General features: G+C 40.5%; 2 protein-coding genes and 1 long non-coding RNA gene across 21 annotated transcripts in view; 2 read left to right on the top strand and 1 right to left on the bottom strand.

Moving 5' to 3' along the window:
• Positions 1-72: 72 nt before the first annotated feature.
• LOC126999378 (interferon alpha-inducible protein 27-like protein 2B) lies at positions 73-1,535 on the bottom strand. Its single transcript, XM_050861924.1, has one exon. It carries the CDS (start codon positions 1,402-1,404, stop codon positions 751-753), a length of 654 nt encoding a protein of 217 aa, XP_050717881.1. The 5' UTR covers positions 1,405-1,535; the 3' UTR covers positions 73-750.
• A 385-nt stretch (positions 1,536-1,920) lies between these two features.
• Positions 1,921-5,525, top strand: LOC126999373 (uncharacterized). The gene is made up of 3 exons (XR_007753316.1): positions 1,921-2,618; positions 3,699-3,760; positions 4,602-5,525. It is a non-coding gene; the product is annotated as an uncharacterized LOC126999373 (long non-coding RNA).
• Positions 5,526-11,038: 5,513 nt separating this feature from the next.
• LOC126999364 (palmitoyltransferase Hip14-like) overlaps positions 11,039-24,820 on the top strand; it is a 29,215-nt gene continuing 15,433 nt past the window's right edge. For all 19 annotated transcript variants that reach the window (XR_007753305.1, XR_007753299.1, XR_007753295.1 and 16 more), the window contains exons 1-13: positions 11,039-11,090; positions 13,171-13,320; positions 13,730-13,851; positions 14,315-14,392; positions 14,924-15,133; positions 16,611-16,773; positions 18,429-18,554; positions 18,855-19,055; positions 20,098-20,259; positions 22,691-22,847; positions 23,119-23,253; positions 23,843-23,949; positions 24,382-24,444. Coding sequence is in view for 1 of the 19 variants with exons in the window: in XM_050861909.1 (XP_050717866.1) it covers positions 11,040-11,090; positions 13,171-13,320; positions 13,730-13,851; positions 14,315-14,392; positions 14,924-15,133; positions 16,611-16,773; positions 18,429-18,554; positions 18,855-19,055; positions 20,098-20,259; positions 22,691-22,847; positions 23,119-23,253; positions 23,843-23,949; positions 24,382-24,444 (1,725 nt within the window). In the remaining 18 variants the exon portion in view is untranslated. The remainder of the gene's footprint in view (positions 11,091-13,170; positions 13,321-13,729; positions 13,852-14,314; positions 14,393-14,923; positions 15,134-16,610; positions 16,774-18,428; positions 18,555-18,854; positions 19,056-20,097; positions 20,260-22,690; positions 22,848-23,118; positions 23,254-23,842; positions 23,950-24,381; positions 24,445-24,820) is intronic.

Here is a 24,820-nt window from a genome sequence, read left to right as displayed (position 1 = left end):
TATGTAACTGTGGCCTATATTTTCAGATCCTTTCGGCTTCACAGCAAGTATTTCCATAGGCCACAGGGAAAATTAAAGTGTTATTCACATTCATAGTGCAAAAGTCTCGTCAAACCATCACTAGGCTCATAAAACTACATAGGGAAATACTCGTACAATCTCTATGAAAGTCATTAATTGTGAGTGTTGAAAGCCTTTGACAGCTTCACTTTGGTATACTTTGTGCCTTTCATTAGGTCAGTATAAGGTGCTCAATTATGAAAACTAGAAAAGAACCTAGAAATTTTGTAAGTATTTTGACATGTTGGAGTATATTGAAACTTTTATATTGTTATACTAGATTTTATTATCCTTTTGTTATAATTGCATGAAAAAGTTTGTTACACAATATTTACTGAATTTGAATACTACTTAGTAAAAACCTTCATTACTTCTTTATTCTTGCTATTACTTCAATATCTTGCAGTATATGCTGTGCCTTATTACAAAGATTTACAGATAATAAAAAGGTATTTTATTACAGATTTTTAAATAAATAATGAATATCTTAAAATAAGCCGTGATTTATTACAATTGTTTTCCCCAAAGTGTGTGCCTGTGTGTGTGTGTATTTCCCTAATTGTGATATGCAGGAAGCAAGCTACACTCATGTGGTCCCATCTCTGAGTCTCAATTGGTCAAACTTTGCTTTAAACTACTCGTGTGTGTGTGTGTGTGTGTGTATATTTGCAGTGTTTTGCATGTTTTTTTCTAATTTCCTTTTCTAGGTTCATCATCTTTTTCCTCTTTGCGATATGTTTCATGAATCACCTTGGCAGCCAGTACACCTGCAGCTACTCCAATAACACCAAAAATAGCAGTTCCAGTCACACCTAGTCCAACAGCCCCTATTGACTGGAGTGTAGCTACCACACCACGTGCAGGAACCCCTCCTCCATAAAACCTGGCAGATAAAGACATCATTTTTGCAGCCAAGGAACCAGCAGTAATGCCTGAGGAAGTAAATCCAACAGCTGTCACTCCAGCAGGTACTGCAGCCACTGCAGTTAGTCCTCCAACAGCTCCTCCAGCAGCACAAACAGGTATACCCTTTCCAGAATCACGTTTAGGAGGCTCACTAGGAGATCCACTAGGCAGTACGTCAGGAGATCCGGGGTTTGGTCCAGGTCCATCCTGCGCACTTGAGTCAATAAGGTCCAGTAAGGCAAAGTTTGCTGGAAGATCTTCAGGCTTTATATCTTTGTACTCCTTCCTGCATGTGGGGCACCTACTACACTTGTCATGTTTATGCATCATTACAAGACAATTCTTGCAGAAGCTGTGTCCACAAGCAGGCAACATCACTGGAAGATGATCTTCATGATTCCAAGGGTTTCTGCACGCTGGACATGATTTTGCCTCCATGATCTCGATGTGAGAGTTCGCTCTTAGATCTCAATGGGCCACGGCAGGAGGAGAGCTCACCGTGGTAACGCACTGCTGACTGACTGCTGTTGAATCAATATCCGGCACACACATTCTTATCATATCAGTCAATGATGTTGACATATGATAAGAATGTGGGTGTGTTCAGGCTTATCCGGGGTAAACAAAAGACATCGAGGAACAGCTGGAGTCCAATGGATGAAGTCAATATAACATAATAGAAGATCGAGGTTCAAATATTGATAAGAGGATGGGGAAAAGGGAGAGAACAGGAAAGGTTCGAGTCCTATTGAAACACGCTGCTTTTTCATACCATTGTCGAGTGGCTGAAGATTACCCACATGCTGCCCAGATCTTCAATCAACCCTAACTTCAGTGACTTTGGTCAAGAGGAGCACCGGGGGGGGGGGCAGTATGTGTCAAGCAAGAGTCACACATCACGGCAGCCACTATAAATAAAATTCGCCTGCGCCACTAACGGGCCGGGGGCGGTATACACAAACGTTCTTAGCATCGCTAAGTGCACTTAACGGCAAAGAATCGTTAAGTTTTCTACTTAAAATGGCGCTGGGCCGCTTAGCGCTGAAGCTGGAGCACTTAGCGGGCGGAAAATTTAAGGCGGGGAAGGGGCTCCCTTAGCACCGTTAAAAATGCATAAGTATTGCAACATGGTGGATTACAGCGGGATGAAAGGCATCACCTCCTAATATATCTGCCTCGTCTAGACGAATTGGAGGCGTGTAATGATTTGAAACTCATCCTGAAATATCTGTGGACTGTGCTGACCGTGCTGAGATGAGTGGTTCGGCGAGGCGGACCTTGGAAACACCTACATGGCCATCACGACTGAAGTGGTGTTCGCCGACAGGTAGAATGTAGGTGCAACCTTCACAGACTGACAGAGATTGAGTGATAACAGACACTGGAGACCCTCCAAGCGATGGCTGGTGAGCGCCTGCCACCATCCACAGGCTGTCACACAAGGAGCCCTGGGAGTAACCTTGCTGGAAGCCCCGCGGGCCGCAGTGTGTGGCTGGCGTTATACAGCCCCCAGCCATCGCCTGGAGGGCATCCAGTGTCTGTTATCACTCACCTTAGGTAGTCTGTGAAGGTCCAGTCATCACTGGCGCACGTGTATCTTACCTGTGATCAACACCGGCAGCCACAGACTCCTGCCCAAGGAACGAACACAGGTGAGCCAATATTTTACCTCGCCAGACTTATCCTTTACAATATTCAACTCTTTAAACCTAACACACCTGTTAATCTTGTGACTGACTTCAACAAACGTTTCCCACCAATCTTACCAAACCTTAAACAATACCTATTTGGGTCACTAGTGTCTGTTATTTAATTTTTACTTGACTAACCTCCCAGCAGTGATAAACCAAACCTAACCTGGGTAAATTTATCATTGACATATAGTTATTTCAACTTAATCTGTTATTTAAGATAGCCAGTTTTAACCAAATCAACAATTATTTAGAAAAGTTGATATTTTCAACCTAACTTAAATGTCAGAAGTGTCCTAACAAAATTACCTTCCTTTGCTTATTTTTAGTAACCAAACCAAATCAATTTGACGTACCGGTAGCTCTTAAACCGAACTTGCTCTAGTACTCAAGCTTGCATCACTTATGACTTTTTTCCTTTAATCCTAAATCAACTTGTTTAGAAACCTTGCTCTGACATACCTAACTTAATATAAGTTCACCTCTCCTAACTCAGATAAATTTCCGATTTGTGTTACTGACTATTTTTTAAACAAACATTTTGATTTTGGACGTAAATTTTTTACCAAACTAACTATCATTCAGAATGTTGCCTTATTTTAACTTAACAAAAATGTATAAACGTCACCTAACCTCATTGATCCTACTTAACTAACGGTAGCTATCCTTTCTGTAAAATACCTCCCAGGAATCCCTGGTGTTGCAAATGATACTAATACCCATGCTAGCTAGCATTGTAGTATTGTTTAATTTGTTTTGGTCATGTCTTTTTTCACATTTGAAATTAATTAGTTCACAGTATATTATGGCTTTTGTTATTTGCAGCTTCCTTTCTTATGAAGATTTAAAAGTGAATTTTATGATTATTCTTAGTCTTACTCCCAAATAGCTATTAAAGTCAATCAACAATGCTAAAATCTTTTTGAACAAAAAAAATTGCAAATTGGTCCATGAGTCAAGAGTTTTGACTTCTGGACAAGTATAGATATAGATATAGGGCAGGTACCAAAGCATTTCTAATTGTAATGTATCTATTTGCAGTGATCGTGATGACATTGACAACAACGAGCAAGTCCTCCTAGACCTAGAGTGACCTCAAGCTGGTATTCGCCACATAACATTATTGTTTAATCATTTAGTTTTTGTCATCCAGCATCAAGCAATCATTCCCATGCAAGAATATAATGCACAATATAAGCAACTTCAATTGCTAGAAAATAAGACAATGTTGCCAGCCCATATAGTGTGCACTGTGCAGTAAATAACTCATGTAGATAATGCCTGTTATTTTATCACATACTTATGTTGATGCAATGTCTTTTAGTTCTTGCTTCGGGTATATTAATTACTAATCCATTCTTATTTCTCCGACGGCCATTTCCTGTGTCGATACGTCAATCAGTTCAGTACTTTTATTTTCTTAGCTTGTGTTTTGCAGTTCTTTGCCAATTAAATCACTGGACACATCTTAATAAATATCACAGATTTAATTATCATATATCAGTCCCATAAGTTTATTTCAGATGCTCTTAAAACAACATCTGCCCATTCATAGTCCAACTTAACCTGGTAGCAGCAACAGGCCAAATTTATGGCTTTACCCTGTACCAGCGATGGGCCACATTTTTGCCATGATATAAACCCCCAAAAATAGATGATGCATAAACTGATCACAAATGTGTTGATATATATTATGAAATGGTTTGCGTGAGTGATGATTTTTTCTCATTTTCTTGCTCGAGGGACCTTTAAGAAACATGATCCCTGCAGCTACCAGGTTAACCTCTTTTAGTATAGTACACTAATCAAGAAAAACATCCAATTAATATATATATATATATATATAGATATATATCTAGATATATATATATAGATATATATATATATATATATATATATATATATATATTATGTTGTTTATTTGAACTTGTACTCATATTTCAGGGCCAAACATGATGTGGAAGAAGAAATCAGTTGTCTCCATCAGTCGGGTTTGTGCCATGGCAGCTTTCTCCAGCTGTCCGGCAGAGGTCCAGTCCATGCCATGGAGAAATTCAGCCCCCAACAATGAGATGGCATGCCAGAGATGGATCCGCAGCTTCTCCTCCAATCAATCAATCCTTGCAATGCCTTTTCTCTTTTCTCTCCTTCTGTACCACCATGCTTACACATAACTGATCCAAGGTACTGAAACTCATTACCCTCCTCCATTTCTTCACCATTCAAAATTATTTGGCATTCTTTTCACATTCAATGCCCACTCTATATGGGCATACAAACTCTACAACCTCCCTTCTACTCCGCTCACAAACCATCACTTTACTTTTGTTGACATTTACTTTCAACTTTCTCCTTTTACATACACTATCAAAAACACTGACCAAATTTTGTAAGTCACTTTCATTTTCTGCATTGAGCACCGTGTCATCAGCATACATTTTTACTTCAATTTCGCCAACTTTGCCCTTCATTTCTCATAACACCATCCATATAAATATTGAACAACCACGATGACATGACACACCCCTTCCTTAGCCCACTTTCATCTCAAAATGTTCACTTGTTTCTCCAGTAATTTTGACACATGCAGATGCATCCTCATAGAAAGACTTTATTGCATAAAGCAGTTTTCCTCCCACACCATATATCTTTAAGATGTCCCACAATGCCAGCCAATCAACTCTGTCATAAACTTTCTTTAGAATAACTAGATCCATGAAGGCAGCATAGTATTTTTTCCTTTTGCTAATATTTTTTCTAATAAAACACCATCCTGAAGGAAAATATCTGATCCACACATCCTCTTCCCTTCCTGAAGTCTCCTTGTTCTTCACTGATTTTCTCTTCTGTAAGTCTTTACAGTCTCAATTAGGACTTTTCCATATACCTTTCCAGGTAGCCTACACTCAGCAGACTTATACCCTACAACTCCCACCTCCCCTCTCCTGCCCTTCCCCTTGTAAACTGGGACCATGATGGCTTTTGTCAAGTCTGCTGGGACCTCCCCCCCCCCCTTCCCAGGCCACTTCACATATCTTGACCATTCATATAGTAACTTCATCTCCACACTTCAACATTTCTGCTGTGATTCCTCTCAATTCATTCATCATCATCATCTCATCGACGCCTGCTCTTAGGAGCTCCCACCAGGGCAAGACCACCGCAGAAGTAACCAACTATCTCTCTCCGGACACACCCTCCTTGCCAGCACAAAGTTTCTCAAGGATCTCATCCTTCTCCCTAACGTACTCCTGCACCCTATCTCTCCATTTCACTGGAGGTCGTCCTCTAACATTCCCTCCCTCAATCTCACATACACCCTTCTGGTCATCTTACTCTCCTCCATTCGCTCCATGTGGCCAAATCGCTTTAAAGTCACTTATTCCCTTCACCCCCGTGACACATTCCAAAACGCTCATACACACTTTCATTACTTATTCCATCCATTCTAGTCACACCACAAGCACTCCTCAAATAACTCATTTCCACTGCCTGCACTCTAGACCTCTGACTTTCATTCAAGGCCCATGTTTCACTTGCATATGTGAGGGTTGGTACTATTATTGTATTTTCAACTGATAACTGATCCAAGGTACTTAAACTCATTGACCTCCTCCATTTCTTCACCATTCAGAATTATTTTGCATTCTTTTTCACATTCAGTTCCCACTCTATATGGGCATACAAAATCTACAACTTCACTTCTACTCCCTCACAAACCATCACTTTACTTTTGTTGACATTTACTTTCAGCTTTCTCCTTTTACAGACGCTATGAAAATCACTGACCAAGTTTTGTAAGTCACTTTAATTTTCTGCAATGAGCACTGTGTCATCAGTAAACAGGATTGAATTCAGCACCCACTGCCTTCCCTCAGCGTACATTTTTACTCCAACTTTGCCCTTTATTTCTCTCATGACACCATCCATATAAATATTGAACAATCATGGTGACATGACACGCCCCTGCCTTAATCCCACCTTTATCTCAAAATGTTCACTTGTTTCTCCACCAATTTTGACACATGCAGATGCATCCTCATAGAAAGACTTTATTGCACTAAACAGTTTTCCTCCCACACCATAAATCTTTAAAACATCCCACAATGCAATCCAATCGAATCTGTCATAAGCTTTTTCAAAGTCCATGAAGGCAGCGATAGTTTCTTTCCTTTTGCTATTATTTTTTCTACTACCATCCTGAAGGAAAATATCTGATTGATTCCATCAGTTCCTTCTGCTTTTCCATTTTTTAATCTTTTTAATGCCTGATTTACTTCTTCATATGTTATACTTCTTTCTTTATATACTCCTCCTCTACCTCCGCTCAAAACTGTTGCTGTAACAGCTGCTGGACGTCCATCATCAAAACTCATTAAGTTTTTGAAATATTCTCTCTATGTCTCTTTCACAGCTTCCCCGTCTTTGAACATCTTTCCATTCTCACCCATAACTTCATTAATTTTCCTTGGGGAGATATTATTGGGGTGATGCTTTTCTTTCGTTTTTTACTTCTTTCCAATATGATTTCCTGTTCCCTTTATATTTTTCACTTAGTCTTTTCCAAAGTCTTCACCAACTCTCTTCTTACTTTCTTTTATTGCTTGTTTTAATTTCATTTTGCATTCTCTATATTTCTTTTTCCTTTCCCTTTTTACTTGCTCAACCACATTTCTTTCTTAAGTTTTCTTAAAAAAGTTCCCTTTTCTCTCTTACTATCCTCCTTATCTCTTCTGTCCACCATGAATTTCCTTTTCTTTTTCCATCTCTCATCATTTTCATCCCTACCACTTTTTTGTTGTAGTTAACACTACTTCTTTAAATGTTCTAAAAACTTTTTCAGTATCTGTACTTTCACACTTTCCCATTTTTCACTTAAGGCATCTGCCATTTCACGTTATACTCATCTTTTATTTCTTTTTTCCTGTAACTTTTCTATCTTCAGTATTTCCTTTTTTACTTCACCTTTCTTTTCAAACACCCACTTTTGCAAGATGGTCAGAGCCATCGAACATCCCGCTTACTACCTTCGCGTCACAGATATCCTTTCTCAGTCTTCCATCTACTGCCACATAATCAATCAATCCTTTCTGCTCATAATCATTCCCCCTCCTCCATGTGTATATGTGGATATAGGCAAAAGTATAAAGCCCCACACATCAGAAGTTGTATTGCTTTGCCTAGGTTATGCAGATGATGTAGTATTAGTGGAAGGATTTTGCCTGATCCTAAATGACTTTGGTATGGAATGGAAACTTATCTTTAAACATAATAATGGAAATTCACACCAGCAGTAGGACAGTGGGTGCTGGGAAACAATATCTTAGAGGTAATAGAAACACATGGTTATTTAGCATTTGAGATAAGCAAGGAGGCCATAGGAGAAAGCACAAAGAAAACTGAATGAAGCCAAGGTAAGGAAAATGACGTGTGTTAATATCAGCGGTAGAGAAGGGAAATTAGCCAGTATGAATATGGAAGTTGCTTTTGGATGGGGAAGGTAGTAACCCCACAGCTATCTTGTATGGGTCAGCAAAACTAACACTTAAGATGTCGGGAGATTAGAAGTCATTCAAGACCAGTTGGCATGATAGTGTTCACATGCTCTCAGGGGAAATGGTGAAGCTTCTGAGAAAGGTTAACAAAGGGAAGCTGAGTTTCAAAGAGAGGAAATGAGTGAACACCGGTGGGCCAAATTAATATAACACTGGAAATTCAAGACAATCCCCTTTGGAAAAGGAAATATACAGAGAGGGAAAGCATATGATGACACTGGAGCAGAGTGAAACAATGTGAATGGGAGACCTGTCAAAGATAGTTGAGAAAAGTGGCCTCTGTGAATGGAGAAGTACCTATACCTATCTATAGTACAGCAGATAGGTGTAGAAGCTCGGGAAACATTAGAACATTTTATAATAGTACTAATGATTGTGTGCCTTGACCCACTGAGGCAAAGATATACCAGAGTAACCTGACTGAAAGTTGATATATATAAAAATAAATAAACAAGAAAGTCACTGAACACACGAGTCTGAAATTATGGTAGCCATCTCACGTGAGGCTAGTGCATTATGTGTTGTATGTTGGTCTCTGAATACAGTACACTGACAAACAGCTTGAATATTGAAGAAACTTCAAACTATTGAGGAGTGTGAATTAACGCATCTTAGCACATTGCATTTTGGCGGTAGAGGGGTCAGGTTAGGTTGGTCATAGGCTAGGTATAGTTAGGTTTGGGCAGGTCTGGTTAGATTTAGTTTGTTTTTGACTTGTCTACTTTATTATGTGGTAATTCCGTGTGATACGCTTCGCGCTACGCCTTTGTTGTCACCGGCGGCTGAGGAGACGACGTCAGGGCAGTAATATACATATTTTACCAAAACACATAAAAGAATAGTGGATGTACACCGGAAACATGAAAAGATGCACCTTTATAACGATCATAGGCAATAAAGACCACAAGAGGAAGAAGAAGAAGGCTCGTTTATGTCGATCATTTACTCCATTGATGTGTCTATTGTTTCCAAACAAGCTTTTGTGTACAGATAGATAACGTGTTGAATTCATTATAGCTATTTCATCTTTGCATAATATGTACTGTGGTAGCTATATACAATGCTTTTGCAAGTTGTCGTTTTGCTATGCGATGCACTTCATACCGGTATTTTGCTCAAAAAATACTTAGCTTAGAGTCCGCTAAGGGGAATTCTAAGTAATACTTAAGGGCCTATGCTTAGCTAAAAGTTGTTAAGTGCAAGGCTTAGTATTATTCTTAGAATATTTGTGTATACGGCCCCGGGGTCGCCCAATTAAGAGGCCCCTCAAAAAAAGCTTGCAGGCACTATAGGCAGCTACTGGTGTCTTTGTTACTCCTTAAGCTCCATTGTAGAGGTTGATCCGTAGTGACTGACAGGACAAAAAAAAACCTTTCCGCAAGTTTTGTATTTCCCGGACATGAAAATAGATAGAATAAAGTCGTGTTTGAACCTAATCAAATACATACAAACGGAAAATTGAGTATGACGTAATGGGAAAAAGTTTGAGGTCCCGAACAGACGACGACCCTGATAATAGATTGATTGATTGATAGTTTATTGTTGCAGGTGAAGAAAATATCATGTTTAAACACAACTGAACTTATATATAGGGGAAATCGAGTAAAAAGTATGCAATGGGGAAAATAACGTACAGTTGAAGGCCCCTTAACTATCGACGCCAAAATGAAATAAACGACCCTTTAGACATGAAGATAGATATAAGAAAGTAGTGTTTAAGCCAGATTAAGTATATATAAACAGAAAATCAAGTCAAAAGTAGCAAATAGAAAAAAAAAGTTGCATTGGAGTCCCCTAAAATTTCATATGCGACCTTGAACATGACGTACATTATATAAAGCAAGATCATTCTCAAACCTAAATTAAGTACATAAAAGCAGAAAATCAAGTCAAAAGTAGCAAATAGGAAAAAAAAGTTGCATAGGAGGCCCCTAAAATAAAGTATACGAGCCCTAAGATAAATTTACGACAGCGTACAAATTAAGTAAGATTATTTTCAAACCTAAGTAAAGTACATAAAGGTAGAGAATCAAGTCAAAAGTAGCAAATAGGAAAAAAAAGTTGCATAGGAGGCCGGCCCCTAAAATAAAGTATACGAGCCCTAAGATAAATTTACGACAGTATATAAAGTAAGATCATTTTAAAACCTAAGTAAAGTACATATAAAGGCAGAGAATCAAATCAAAAGTAGCAAATAGGAAAAAAAACGCATTGGGCCCCTAAAATATCATATACGACCTTGAACATGACAGTATATAAATTAAGATCATTTTCAAACCTAAATAAAGTACATAAAAGCAGAGAATCAAGTCAAAATTAGCAAATAGGAAAAAAAAAGTGCAGTGGAGGCCCCGTACAGACGCCGAGAAAGAATAAAACACATGACCCTGGATGTAGAGAGATAAAATATAATCACTCTTTAGCTCAATTAATCATATTTAGACAGAAAATCAAGTCAAAAGTAGCCAATAGAGGAAAAAGTTGTATTAATTGGAGGCCCCGTATATACAGACGCCGCCAAAGAATAAAACACATGACCCTGGATGTAGAGAGATAAAATATAATCCTTCTTTAGCTCAATTAATCATATTTAGACAGAAAATCAAGTCAAAAGTAGCAAATAGAGGAAAAAGTTGTATTGGAGGCCCCGTACAGACGCCGCCAAAGAATAAAACACATGACCCTGGATGTAGAGAGATAAAATATAATCCTTCTTTAGCTCAATTTATCATATTTAGACAGAAAATCAAGTCAAAAGTAGCAAATAGAGGAAAAAGTTGTATTGGAGGCCCCGTGCAGACGACGCCAAACAGCTGTAAAAACAAACATGGCTGGCGAGGTGGACCCGTCTTGCAACCCGGTCGAATTGATGGGCCAGGTGAGTGACAGCGGGTCTTCCCACCTCAAATTAACCACAAAAAACATAAAACTCATTATTCCCTACATATGTAAACCAGTAACAGCCGGGAGGGGCGGGGAGAAAGGGAGGGACGAGGAGCCATTCTGTTCAGCGTCCCCCGTATCTTGGGAATTGTCAAGGAGATTTATTTATATTATTTAGCTTTTGAGGGATTTTAAGCGTGTTGTTAGGGTTGTATTCGTATCATTTTTATAGTATATTTAAGGCAGGAATACGGGAAGAACGGGAAAGACGAGGCTACATTCTGTTCAGCGTTACCCGTATCTCGGAAATTAACGAGGAGATATACTTTTGTTATTTAGCTTATGGGGCATTTTAAGCTTGTATTTAGGGTTATATTTGTAGTTGTGGGTGTGATGTGCCTGCTGTGTATGTGCTGGGAAGGTGATGTGGGTGTTGTTTTAGTCTTGATAACAGAGTAGAGGGTAACCTATGCGTGTTTTTAGGGATGTATTTCTAGCTGTGGGTGTGATGTGCGTGCTGGGAACGTACTGTATTTTCTGTTTTAGTCTTGATAACAGAGTGGATGGTAACCTATGCTAGATTTCACCTCAATTATTTACCTTTCTTATTTAGCTTATGGGGTATTTAGAGCATGTTTTTAGGGATGTATTTCTAGCTGTGGGTGTGATGTGCGTGCTGGGAACGTACTATATTTTCTGTTTTAGTCTTAATAACAGAGTGGATGGTAACCTATGCTAGATTTCACCTCAGTTATTTACCTTTCTTATTTAGCTTATGGGGTATTTAGAGCGTGTTTTTAGGGTTGTATTTCTAGCTGTGGGTGTGATGTGCGTGCTGGGAACGTACTGTATTTTCTGTTTTAGTCTTGATAACAGAGTGGAGGGTAACCTTTGCTAGATTTCACCTCAGTTATTTACCTTTCTTATATAGCTTATGGGGTATTTAGAGCGTGTTTTTAGGGATGTATTTCTAGCTGTGGGTGTGATGTGCGTGCTGGGAACGTACTGTATTTTCTGTTTTAGTCTTGATAACAGAGTGGATGGTAACCAGTGCTAGATTTCACCTCAGTTATTTAGGGGATTTAGAGCATGTTTTTAGGGTTGTATTTGTGGCTGTGGGTGTGATGTAAAGTGCGGCTGCTGTGTATGTGCTGGGAAGGTGCTGTGTGTGCTGTTTTAGTCATATTAATAGAGTGGAGGGTGACCTACGCTTGATTCCACCTCAGTTACCCTTATTAGTTTGTTCTCATCCTCTGTTGGTTCGATTCAAGTTTATTTTTCATATATTAAGCTTAGTAGACATCATAATCCCATATGTCGGAGATAGATATAGCATTGGTTTGTTTTCTAGTGGTTTCTCAAGGTTAACTGTAATTGCATTTATATATCACTTCATTGTTTTGCTTGTACATAGGATTCTGATTTATTTATGTTAGTCTAAAGTACAGCTTCATGTTTCTCAGCTGCGTGGTCATTTCATATAGACTTTCCCCAAGCCTTTGCTATAGAAATATGACTATTGTTCAGTTTTGCAAGTCATGCTTTCTCCCAGAACTGTAAAAATCAAGGTTGCAATATTTATAGACACCACTTCCTGTTGCTGTGCTTTGTTATCAGAATTCCATAATTCTGAGTAAGAATATAGTTTCCCAGAAAAAGCAGGAAAAAAATATAATATCCTTATATGTGCAACTTCCTTTTAAGTATATATATTTAAGAAGAAATCAAGAGAAAGAAGAAGGAAGCATGACAGTAATTATTTCTTTGATAATAAGAAGACAAAATCATATGCCATTGTTACAAAACAGGAAATAGAAATATCAGGCAGTATTCAGGCTTTAATGTGACATGATCCGTAAATAATACAATGATAATACTCCCATAACAACAAGAGGACAAGATCATATGCCACCATCACATAAAAAAGAATATTAGAACATCATTTTGGTCTTAATATGAACTGATCCACCAGTATTACACAATTACCACTTATGTACATTAGTATTACCTAAAATAACAAAACTAACCCCCGCAAACACCCCCAACCCACTACATATCCTTCCCTCCTTCCCCAGGATGCGTGTAACCCCAGTGGCCTGTATGGGGTGGAGCGGGAGACGGAGGGGGGCGAGGAGGGGGCCGGCAGCATCCACAACTCCGAGCCCACCACACGCAACACAGCGGAGTCTGACTTCAGCACATTTGATATTGTTAAGGCGACGCAGGTGAGAGAGAGAGAGAGAGAGAGAGAGAGAGAGAGAGAGAGAGAGAGACTAAAACTACCATAGCTTATAGATCACAAAGCAAAAGGTATATGAATAGTTTTCCTTTGAATTAAAAGAAAGTTAATGAAATTCAGTAATAGTAAAGAGAGAGAGAGAGAGAGAGAGAGAGAGAGAGAGTAAATTATTTTTTTATTAATATATACAGAAAAAAAAAATCAAGAGAGAGAGAGAGAGAGAGAGAGAGAGGAGTAAATTATTTTCTATTAATATATATACAGAAAAAAAATCAAGAGAGAGAAGCAGCAAGTATCTAACCATAATTCTAAACCCCTAGAAAGTACCTACATCCTTCTCCTCCTCTTCCCTTTCCGTCTCACATCCCACCTCTCCTCCTTCCTTCCCTCGTTAGTATGGAGCGTTCGAGAGGTGCAAGGAGCTTATCGAGGCCGGCTACGACATAAACAAGAGAGACGGCGAGAACGTGACGCTCCTACACTGGGCGGCGATCAACAACAGAAGAGAGATTGTGAGGTCGGTGTCTCAGCTGATTGTGTTTCTTTGGCTTGTATTCTCAAACATTGACACACTCGCATTTGATTGGGCTTTCATAGAGGTTGTGGGTATCTCCATGGGTAGTTTTACGAGCCTAGTGATAGTTTGACAAGTCTTCTGCACCATGAATGCTAAAAACACCTATGAGAATCTGACTAATCTCCATTATGACCTTTGGAAATACTTTAGTTGGGAGAGCTGAAAGTGTCTTGAGAATATGGGCCACAGTTTTATCATCTTTATATAGTTTGTAGCTTTTTTTTCTTATTTATTTATTTCAATGTTTGTTGGTCATTTACCTGAAGGGATTGATACAGATTGATTGACTTGTATTGTTTTCTTTCTCATTTATGTATTGTTTTTCTTTTATTTATTGCCTTGTGTCCACCATGTCACCGTCCATCTGTTCTCACCCGTCCTGTCATCCCCCTCCCCCCCACAGGTACTACATCTCCAAGGGTGCAGTAGTGGATGCTGTTGGCGGGGAGTTGATGTCCACACCTATGCACTGGGCCACCAGGTAAACTATTCTGGTACTACTTATAATTATAATACTAATACACAAGCCACCTTCTTCGTTGTAAATAAAAGAAGAGAAACACCCAATCCATACACAACTATCCTCACCATAAAAAAAAATATGGGGCTTTTTTTTATCCTTGTTGTTTTGCCCTAGAGCTGCCTCCTTAACTGTAAAAAGAAAGAGAAAAAACATCTGATTAACAACTCCCTCCCACAGAAAATAACGGTAGCAGACTTCTTTTATATATTTCTTTTCTATTTTTTGCTCTTTGTCCCTTACTCTAAAAAAGATAAGAAAGGAGAAAAGTACCGTACACAAGCTTCTTCACCATAAAAATCAAAGAATAACTACCGGAACAACACCATGAAAATAGACATAATGAGTTTTTTTTGTATAGAATGCTTTCTTTATGTTTTTCTTTTTGCCCTTGAACTTTTTTCACTATTATAAAAAAGACAAAACCCCCTCACCTAACCACACTTTTCTTCCTCACCACCACCACCACCACCATCACCACCACCGCCACAGACAAGGGCACCTGGGGATGGTCGTGTTGTTGATGAAGCATGGCGCCGACTCCTCCATGCGGGACGGCGAGGGCTGCTCCTGCATCCACCTGGCCGCCCAGTTCGGCCACACTGCCATCGTGGCGTACCTGGTGGCCCGGGGCGCGAACGTCAACCTCATGGACAAGAACGGAATGACGCCCCTCATGTGGAGTGCCTACAGGGTGACCAGGTGAGTGGAAGGAAGTGGGGAATAGGAGTTGAGTGGGTGGAAAAGGTAGGTAAGGGTGACTAGGTGGGAAATGATATAACTAAGTGAATGGAAAAGAGTGGAAAGCATGTTATGGTGTTGGTAAGAGTGACAAAGTGTATGAAATGAGGTAGGAAAAGTTAACCAAGTGGATGAATAGGGGGAAAGCATGTTAGGAGATAGAAAAGAGGGATCTGGTGGAGGGAAAGAGGTGGAAAGAAGGGAATTAGGGAGGGAAAAAGAGTTTGGATAAGGATGAAATGTGGTGGGTAGAGATATAAAAGAGTGATATGGTGGATGGAAAGAAGGGAATTAGGGAAGGAAAAAGAGTTTGGATAAGGATGAAATGTGGTGGGTAGAGATATAAAAGAGTGATATGGTGGGTGCAAAGAAGGGAATTAGGGAGGGAAAAAGAGTTTGGATAAGGATGAAATGTGGTGGGTAGAGATATAAAAGAGTGATATGGTGGATGGAAAGAAGGGAATTAGAGAAGGAAAAAGAGTTTGGATAAGGATGAAATGTGGTGGGTAGAGATATAAAAGAGTGATATGGTGGATGGAAAGAAGGGAATTAGGGAGGGAAAAAGAGTTTGGATAAGGATGAAATGTGGTGGGTAGAGATATAAAAGAGTGATATGGTGGATGGAAAGAAGGGAATTAGAGAAGGAAAAAGAGTTTGGATAAGGATGAAATGTGGTGGGTAGAGATATAAGAGTAATATGGTGAGTGCAAAGAAGGGAATTAGGGAGGGAAAAAGAGTTTGGGTAAGGATAAAATGTGGTGGGTAGAGATATAAAAGAGTGATATGGTGAGTGGAAAGAAGGGAATTAGGGAAGGAAAAAGAGTTTGGATAAGGATAAAATGTGGTGGGTGGAGATAGAAAAGAGTGATATGGTGGGTGCAAAGAAGCTAATGAGGGAGGGAAAAAGAGTTTGGGTAAGGATAAAATGTGGTGGGTAGAGATAGAAAAGAGTGATATGGTGGGTGCAAAGAAGGGAATTAGGGAGGGAAAAAGAGTTTGGGTAAGGATAAAATGTGGTGGGTAGAGATAGAAAAGAGTAATATGGTGGGTGCAAAGAAGCGAAAGAGGGAGGGAAAAAGAGTTTGGGTAAGGATAAAATGTGGTGGGTAGAGATAGAAAAGAGTGATATGGTAGATGGAAAGAAGGGAATTAGGGAGGGAAAAAGAGTTTGGATAAGGATAAAATGAGGTGAAAGGAAGGGTATGTTGTGGGTAAAGATGTCTTAAGTATAATAGTGAAATCTTTTACCTCATCTAAATACACCCAAAGAGTTTTTCCAAATTTTATCTCTAATTTGAATGGTAGATGTGAATTGATAAGCATAGCCTTTAAAGAGACTCCTTATTAACCTCTCCTTCACCCCACAAACTGACCCTTCGTTAACCTCTCTTTTTCATCACTTAAGCTAACCCCTCATTGACCTCTCCCTTCGACACAGCCTTGACCCGACCCGACTTCTCCTGACCTTCGGCGCCAGCACCTCCATGGCGGACCGTCTGCACGGCAACACAGCGCTGCACTGGGCCGTCATCGCCAAGAACCACCGGGCCGTCAGCGTCCTGGTCAACCACGGTGCCAATGTGGATATCGCTAATGCCAGGGTAAGGGTGTGTGTGTATTTACCTAGTTGTAGTTTTACATGCTTTACGCTCGTGTGGTCCCGTCTCTGTATCTACATTTATCCAACTTTTCATTACAGCTTTGCACACTTCTCGCTGATACTACATCCTCACTTAGTCTGTTCCAAACCTCAATATTTCTTTGTGGGAAGCTATATTTATTTGTCTCTCAAGCATCTCCCCTTCCTCAATTTTTTACTATGTCCTCTTGTGTTCCTAGTGGTAATTTCTTCTTCTAATAGTAACTCCTCGTTGTCTACTTGTTGTGGTGTGTGTGTGTGTGTGTGTGTGTGTGTGTGTGTGTGTGTGTGTGTGTGTGTGTTCTTGTCTAATTGTTTTTACTTTTTACCTTTTCTTTTGCTGAATTGAGTTGAGCTTGTAATATCCAGTCCTGTAAAACGGTCTTATTATACTTGTTTTTAAGACTGCAAATGTTTTCAGCACTCATGACTTATTCTGCTAATACTTTACTCCATTGATTTATTGTTATTTTGAAAGTTAAAAAATCTCATTCTTTTTTTAAGCTTCTTCATACATAAATTTTTGCTGGACTTTCTTGAGTATGACTTTTATTACTCTGATAGGAAAGCTGAATATTCTCATGTCCTTTTATAACATTCTCTTTTATAACCTTTTGCTGTGGCCTAAATACAATACCATAAGGCCTCTATAGTTGCGGCACCATGATTATACCCCAGTCAGTGAATCCATCAATCAACCCTTTTGAATATAACTGTCTAGGTACAATATATTCATTACTATACCATTTCTTTACTTTCCTTGTGGGTGGATGTGGGTGTGTATAGTTTATAGTTTATAGTTGCGGCGCCATGACAGTTCTCCAGTCAGTGAATCCACCAATCAACCCTCCTGAATATAACTGTCTAGGTACAATATATTCATTACTATACCATTTCTTTACTTTCCTTGTGTGTGCGTGTGGGTGGATGTGGGTGTGTATAGTTTATAGTTTATAGTTACGGCACCATGACAGTTCTCCAGTCAGTGAATCCACCAACCAACCCTCTTGAATATAACTGTCTAGGTACAATATATTCATTACTATACCATTTCTTTACTTTCCTTGTGTGTGCGTGTGGGTGGATGTGGGTGCGTATAGTTTATAGTTTATAGTTGCGGCACCATGACAGTTCTCCAGTCAGTGAATCCACCAACCAACCCTCTTGAATATAACTGTCTAGGTACAATATATTCATTACTATACCATTTCTTTACTTTCCTTGTGTGTGCGTGTGGGTGGATGTGGGTGTGTATAGTTTATAGTTTATAGTTACGGCACCATGACAGTTCTCCAGTCAGTGAATCCACCAATGAACCCTCCTGAATATAACTGTCTAGGTACAATATATTCATTACTATACCATTTCTTTACTTTCCCTGTGTGTGCGTTTGGGTGGATGTGGGTGTGTATGACTTCTGCTACATCATCATCATCGTTTAACGTCCATTTATTCCCTATGGTGGGGTTGGACGGGATATGAGCCTCCTCCACTGTTGCCGGTCCATAGCCATTTCTTCCGTGATGTTCAGCCTCCTCATATCTTCCTCCACCACCCTTCTCCATGTCCTCCTTGGCCTTCCTGGTAGTCTGCACTTCTCCCATTCTCTCCTGCCAGGGTGAGTCAGCGTACAGCCTCATCATGAAGAGGAAGACACAGTGGCTGGACAAGAAGGTCCTCGAAAAGATTCAGGAGATGCAGAAGTCCTCCAGAAACATTTGTTACCGCATCAGCAACGACAAGGTGAGAGGGAGAGAGACACTAAGATATTGCACGATAATTTTTCCTCTCTGTACTGTCCCACTATCTCTCCTTTTTATCACTGTGTTATGTATCATCTCTTTGCTTCTCCTTTCTTTCATTACCATCCTTATTTATTACAGTGCGTCTACTTCTACCTTCTTACCATCTTCTCATCGCATCTTTTCTCTACTTTTCCCTTCTCCCTTTGACTCCCTTCCTCTCCCCGAAAGATATTAACACACCATATATTTTTCCATTCAAGACTTCATCACCATCCTTCTTCCCATCTTCTCCCGACAGACACTAAGGTACTGGACGATGATGGGGACCCCTTTCCTCGTCTTCTACGCGGTGGGTCTGGTGCTACAGCTTAACCTTCTCTACGTGCTCAAGATTGGGATATTCATGGCACTCTACATCATCATCTACGGGGTGTCACGCGTCCTCTTTGATGAACGGCTCATGACGGTGATGCCCATGGCTGTCTACCTGGCGACCAAGGTGATTAGAGAGCCCCGTGCCTTCAAATGTCTGTCTGTTCTCAATCACACTTAACCCTATCTGATCCGAAGGGGGACAGATCTGGCCTCCCCTCGGGCACTTCGATCAAGACGATACACTTTTTTTTATTACTTTCCACTAGCTTCTTTTCACTCATTATTCATTATTGTTTTACACTATTGATTCGGTACCAGTACTTAGTGTTCATGAGCGTTATCGTTGGTTAGATAAATGAGTACAATGCTTGGTGTTACGAGTGCGGAAATTTGAAAACGTCGGATTAGATAGGGTTAAGAATACCCACAAAATGTTCTTCTATTCCTTTTTATTTTCGCCGTTTTAAAAGCTCCCTGCCTCCATTCATCTGTTTGCGTGTCTGTGCTTTTTTTATTTTTTATTTTTTATTTTTTTTACAGCAGAGGAGTCAGTTCAAAGGCATTAAAAAAAAGGAAACAAATGTGAAAAAAAAAAGCCTGCTACTCACTGCTCCTACAACTGCTTACCCTTACAATGACCCACCAAACACTTTCTTTCTATTCCAATATTATTTTTCTTTGTTTTTGGGTTAGATGTGCGGTTTGGTAGTTTGTGATGGCAAGGCCTCTTAAGTTTAAAATGGTCAGTCTTCTTAGTTTAAAATGGCTGGGTTTCTAAGTGTGAGATGGTAGGAAGGTGTACTTGAGGCCAAATGATTACCACCACACCTTACCACACAACATTTTACACTTGACAGCTGTTTCCTTCTCCTATAATTCCTTCCCCTTCTGTCTCTCTCCGGCGTATGACCACAGATATTGCGCCAACTAAACAAAACTTTCCAACTTTTCTACGCATCTTTTCTTTACTTTTCCCTTCTCCCTTTGACTCCCTTCCTCCTCTTCCACCACTACATCACACCACATTTTACATTTGGCACCTTCCGCCTCTTCCACCACTACATGACACCACATTTTACACTTGGCAACCTACACCACCATCACCACACCTGACACCCTCCATCACCACCACACCACCTTCACCATCCCCTCCCCTTCCCCCACAGTTCTGGTGCTACGTGACGTGGGTTCTCTACATCCATGAGTACGTGGGTCCCAGCATGACGGGCATCTTCTTCGTCACGTCGCTCCTCCTCTGGTACAACTTCATGAGGGCGTGGCGAGGCGACCCGGGAGTCATCACCGCAGACCAGGCCCAGAAGTATCAGGTCAGACATGGCAGGGCAGGTTGGGTCAAGTCATGTTAGGTTAGATTGGGGTGGGTTTGGGTAGGGTTAGGTTAGATTGGGATAGATTTGGGTAGGATTAGGTTAGGTTAGGTTTGGGTAGGTTAGATTGGGGTAGATTTAAGTAGGATTAGGTTAGGTTAGTTTAAGTTTGGGTATGTTAGGTTAGGTTAGTTTGGCTCAGGTTAGATGAAAATTGGTTTTGGGTGAGGTTAGATTAGGTTAGGTTGGGTTAGACTAGGTTAGGTTGGGTTAGACTAGGTTAGGTTGGGTTAGACTAGGTTAGGTTGGGTTAGACTAGGTTAGGTTGGGTTAGACTAGGTTAGGTTTGGTTAGGTTAGATAAATGCAGGTTTGAGTGAAGCTAGATTAGGTTAGGTTGGGTAGTATCAAGACTCCTGAGTTTGTTTAAATTAGGTTTTGAATAAGTTAGATAAGAGTTCATTTGGGGTTTGGTTAGATTAGGTTAGATTGAAGTAAGTTTGTGTTTAGTTAGATTAGGTTAGGTTTAAGTTGGGTTGGAATATAACTAGACATGAGTTTGATGAGGTAGGATTAAGTTAAGTTGGGCTACATTAGGTTAGGTTAGTCTGGGATTGGAGTAGATTTGGGTTAGGTCTGGTTAGTTTGGTTTTACTTGTTTGGGTTATTTTAGGTAGGGAAAGGCAAGGACAGGGGCGGAACAGGTGAGGTAGGTTGGATGTTGGATTAGGTTAGGTTGCAATGCTTTATATAATGTGGAGTTTGATCAGAGTGGAACAGGATCTGGGTAGGTTGGGTTACAATGCTTGATATAATGTGGAGTTTGATCAGAGTGGAACAGAATCTGGGTAGGTTAGGTTACAATGCTTGATATAATGTGGAGTTTGATCAGAGTGGAACAGAATCTGGGTAGGTTAGGTTACAATGCTTGATATAATGTGGAGTTGGGTCTGAGTGGAACAGGATCTGGGTAGGTTAGGTTATAATGCTTTATGTGGAGTTTGGTCTGAGTGGAACAGGATCTGGGTAGGTTAGGTTACAATGCTTAATATAATGTGGAGTTGGGTCAGAGTGGAAGAGGATCTGGGTAGGTTAGGTTATAATGCTTTATGTGGAGTTTGGTCAGAGTGGAAGAGGATCTGGGTAGGTTAGGTTACAATGCTTGATATAATGTGGAGTTTGATCAGAGTGGAAGAGGATCTGGGTAGGTTAGGTTATAATGCTTTATGTGGAGTTTGGTCTGAGTGGAACAGGATCTGGGTAGGTTAGGTTACAATGTTTGATATAATGTGGAGTTTGATCAGAGTGGAACAGGATCTGGGTAGGTTAGGTTACAATGCTTGATATAATGTGGAGTTTGGTCAGAGTGGAACAGAATCTGGGTAGGTTAGGTTACAATGTTTGATATAATGTGGAGTTTGATCAGAGTGGAACAGGATCTGGGTAGGTTAGGTTACAATGCTTTATGTGGAGTTGGGTCAGAGTGGAACAGGATTTGGGTAGGTTAGGTTACAATGCTTTATGTGGAGTTGGGTCAGAGTGGAACAGGATTTGGGTAGGTTAGGTTACAATGCTTGATATAATGTGGAGTTTGATCAGAGTGGAACAGGATCTGGGTAGGTTAGGTTATAATGCTTTATGTGGAGTTTAGTCAGAGTGGAAGAGGATCTGGGTAGGTTAGGTTACAATGCTTGATATAATGTGGAGTTTGATCAGAGTGGAACAGGATCTGGGTAGGTTAGGTTACAATGCTTGATATAATGTGGAGTTTGGTCTGAGTGGAACAGGATCTGGGTAGGTTAGGTTACAATGCTTGATATAATGTGGAATTTGGTCAGAGTGGAACAGGATCTGGGTAGGTTAGGTTACAATGTTTGATATAATGTGGAGTTTAGTCAGAGTGGAACAGGATCTGGGTAGGTTAGGTTACAATGCTTGATATAATGTGGAGTTTGGTCTGAGTGGAACAGGATCTGGGTAGGTTAGGTTACAATGCTTGATATAATGTGGAATTTGGTCAGAGTGGAACAGGATCTGGGTAGGTTAGGTTACAATGCTTGATATAATGTGGAGTTTAGTCAGAGTGGAACAGGATTTGGGTAGGTTAGGTTACAATGCTTGATATAATGTGGAGTTTAGTCAGAGTGGAACAGGATCTGGGTAGGTTAGGTTACAATGCTTTATGTGGAGTTTGGTCAGAGTGGAACAGGATCTGGGTAGGTTAGGTTATAATGCTTTATGTGGAGTTTAGTCAGAGTGGAAGAGGATCTGGGTAGGTTAGGTTACAATGCTTGATATAATGTGGAGTTTAGTCAGAGTGGAACAGGATCTGGGTAGGTTAGGTTGGGCTGTGTTAGTTTATTAGTTTGAGAGGGACAGAGAAACAGAGAAGGAAAAAATTAAAACCAACCTATTTCCTTCTCCCCCACCAGACCATCATTGAGTTAGCAGAGCGGGACGGCTTTGAACCTCAGTGGTTTTGCTCGACCTGCCTGGTTCGCCGCCCCATCCGGTCCAAGCACTGCTCCGTGTGTGACCGCTGCATCGCCAAATTTGACCACCACTGTCCCTGGGTCGGCAACTGCATAGGTGAGCCATGGGGCCGAGGACGATGGGTTGGGTGATGAAGGGCGTACAGGTGGAAAGTCGCAATTGCCATCACTGTCCTCAGCTATAATAGATTAGCTTTCCCTTTATGAACAACAACAATGCCAACAACCTGAAGTATTTTATTTGTATGGTAAAGATAAACCCAAAACAGTAACTATCAACTAGGGTAGAAAAATGTTATTGCTGTTACTGTCATCATCATAATAGCTTCCCTTTTATGAGACATTTTCTATACACTTTCCTCTTCCAGGCGCCAACAACCTGAAGTACTTTATCGGCTACCTGATCATGCTGTGTGGGATGTGCTGCTTCATGCTACAGGGCTGCTTCTACTTCTGGAATGGGGCGTGCAGCATCTTCTTCCTCAAACAAGGCTTCTGGTCAGGTAAGCTTCCTAGAGTTTATTGATTGTTTGTAAAAGTATAGGTATTTTATGCTGCAAATGTGATTCATCCTCAGTACAACATATTTTAGTAGAATCAATAACGCATTCCAAATTAGTGTCTCATTCTAAATAAGTAATCTCCAATAATCGCCTCTCCTCCTGAAATTGACCTCTCTTTTGGCCGTTCGTTACTTTTGTCTTTGTGGGAACAGTGATTAGCGGGCTTTCTTTTATTTTATTATTATTTTAAACCTTTTTTTGTTGCCCTTGAGCTGTTTCTTTACCTCAAAAAAAAAAAAAAAAAAAAAAAAAAAAAAAACTGCATTCCAAATTTAGTGTCTCATTCTAAATAAGTAATCTTCAATACTTATGTCCAGTCAATGTTCTAAGTACTGTAACACTCCAGTCTTCCTTCATAAACACATCTGCCTTCTTTTCTAAGTACACACCAGCCCTTATAAACCCAAATCTCTCATCTCTCTTTCCTTTCATACATGTACCTCATAATCCTGTCTTCCTGCCCTCCCGTCTTCCTCTTCAATCACACACCTGCTCTCATGACCCCACACCTGCCCTCTCGGTACCTCAGGTCTTGGGTTGGTGGGAACATGCGAGCCCTGGGTGTCATGGGTGGCCGCCAACGCCCTACTGCATGCTGCCTGGGTCGCCACACTGCTCGGATGTCAGCTCTACCAGGTGAGAGAGAGAGTGTGTGTGTGTGTGTGTGTGTGTGTGTGTGTGTGTGTGTGTGTGTGTGTGTGTGTGTGTGTTTACCTACCTAGTTGTATTTACCTAGTTGTAGTTTTACAGGGCCGGGGCTTACGCTCGTGCGGTCCCGTCTCCGTATCTGTATTTATCCAACTTCACCGATACTACATCCTCACTTAGACTGTTCCAAACCTCTATATTTCTTTGCAGGAAGCTATATTTCTCTATGTCTCTCAAGCATCTTCCCTTCCTCAATTTTTTACTGTGTCCTCTTGTGCTCCTGGTGTTTATTCCTTCTCTTAGTGTGTGTGTGAGTGTGTGTGTGTCTGTGTGTGTGTGTGTGTGTGTGTGTGTGTGTGTGTGTGTGTCCCCCTTTCCATCATCACCTGTGTTAACTTTTACCGTCTCCCTCCCCCTCAGGTCCTGATCCTCGGCATGACCACTAACGAGCGCATGAACTGCTACAGGTACAAGCACTTTGAGGTGAGTCATGCATTAGTTCATCCTTGGCACAACTGCAGAAGAGATACTATGCTGCTGTTTATACTTTCACCTTCTGTCTCCTCATTCATGTTTATATCTTAACTCTCCCTCCTTATTCATAAAGACAGACAGAGAGAGAGAGAGAGAGAGAGAGAGAGAGAGAGAGAGAGAGAGAGAGAGAGAGAGAGAGAGAGAGAGAGAGAGAAGAGTGGAATATTGTAGTAACGAAGGGGAGGAGGGAGAAAAGGAGGGAGGGAGGGTGGGAAATCTTGTGTGGTTTGGAGGGGAAAGGGAAAGGAATGTGTGAGAGAGAGAGAGAGAGAGAGAGAGAGAGAGAGAGAGAGAGAGAGAGAGAGAGAGAGAGAGAGAGAGAGAG

Source organism: Eriocheir sinensis, chromosome 16 (assembly GCF_024679095.1).
Source record: "Eriocheir sinensis breed Jianghai 21 chromosome 16, ASM2467909v1, whole genome shotgun sequence".
Lineage (NCBI taxonomy): Eukaryota > Metazoa > Arthropoda > Malacostraca > Decapoda > Varunidae > Eriocheir > Eriocheir sinensis.
Note: the sequence above shows the minus strand (reverse complement) of the source record. Positions and strands in the feature narration are given on the sequence as shown.

Bases quoted from the DNA above. Each gene is read 5' to 3' on its own strand.
- LOC126999378 (XM_050861924.1), bottom strand. From the start codon at position 1,404: ATGGAGGCAAAATCATGTCCAGCGTGCAGAAACCCTTGGAATCATGAA.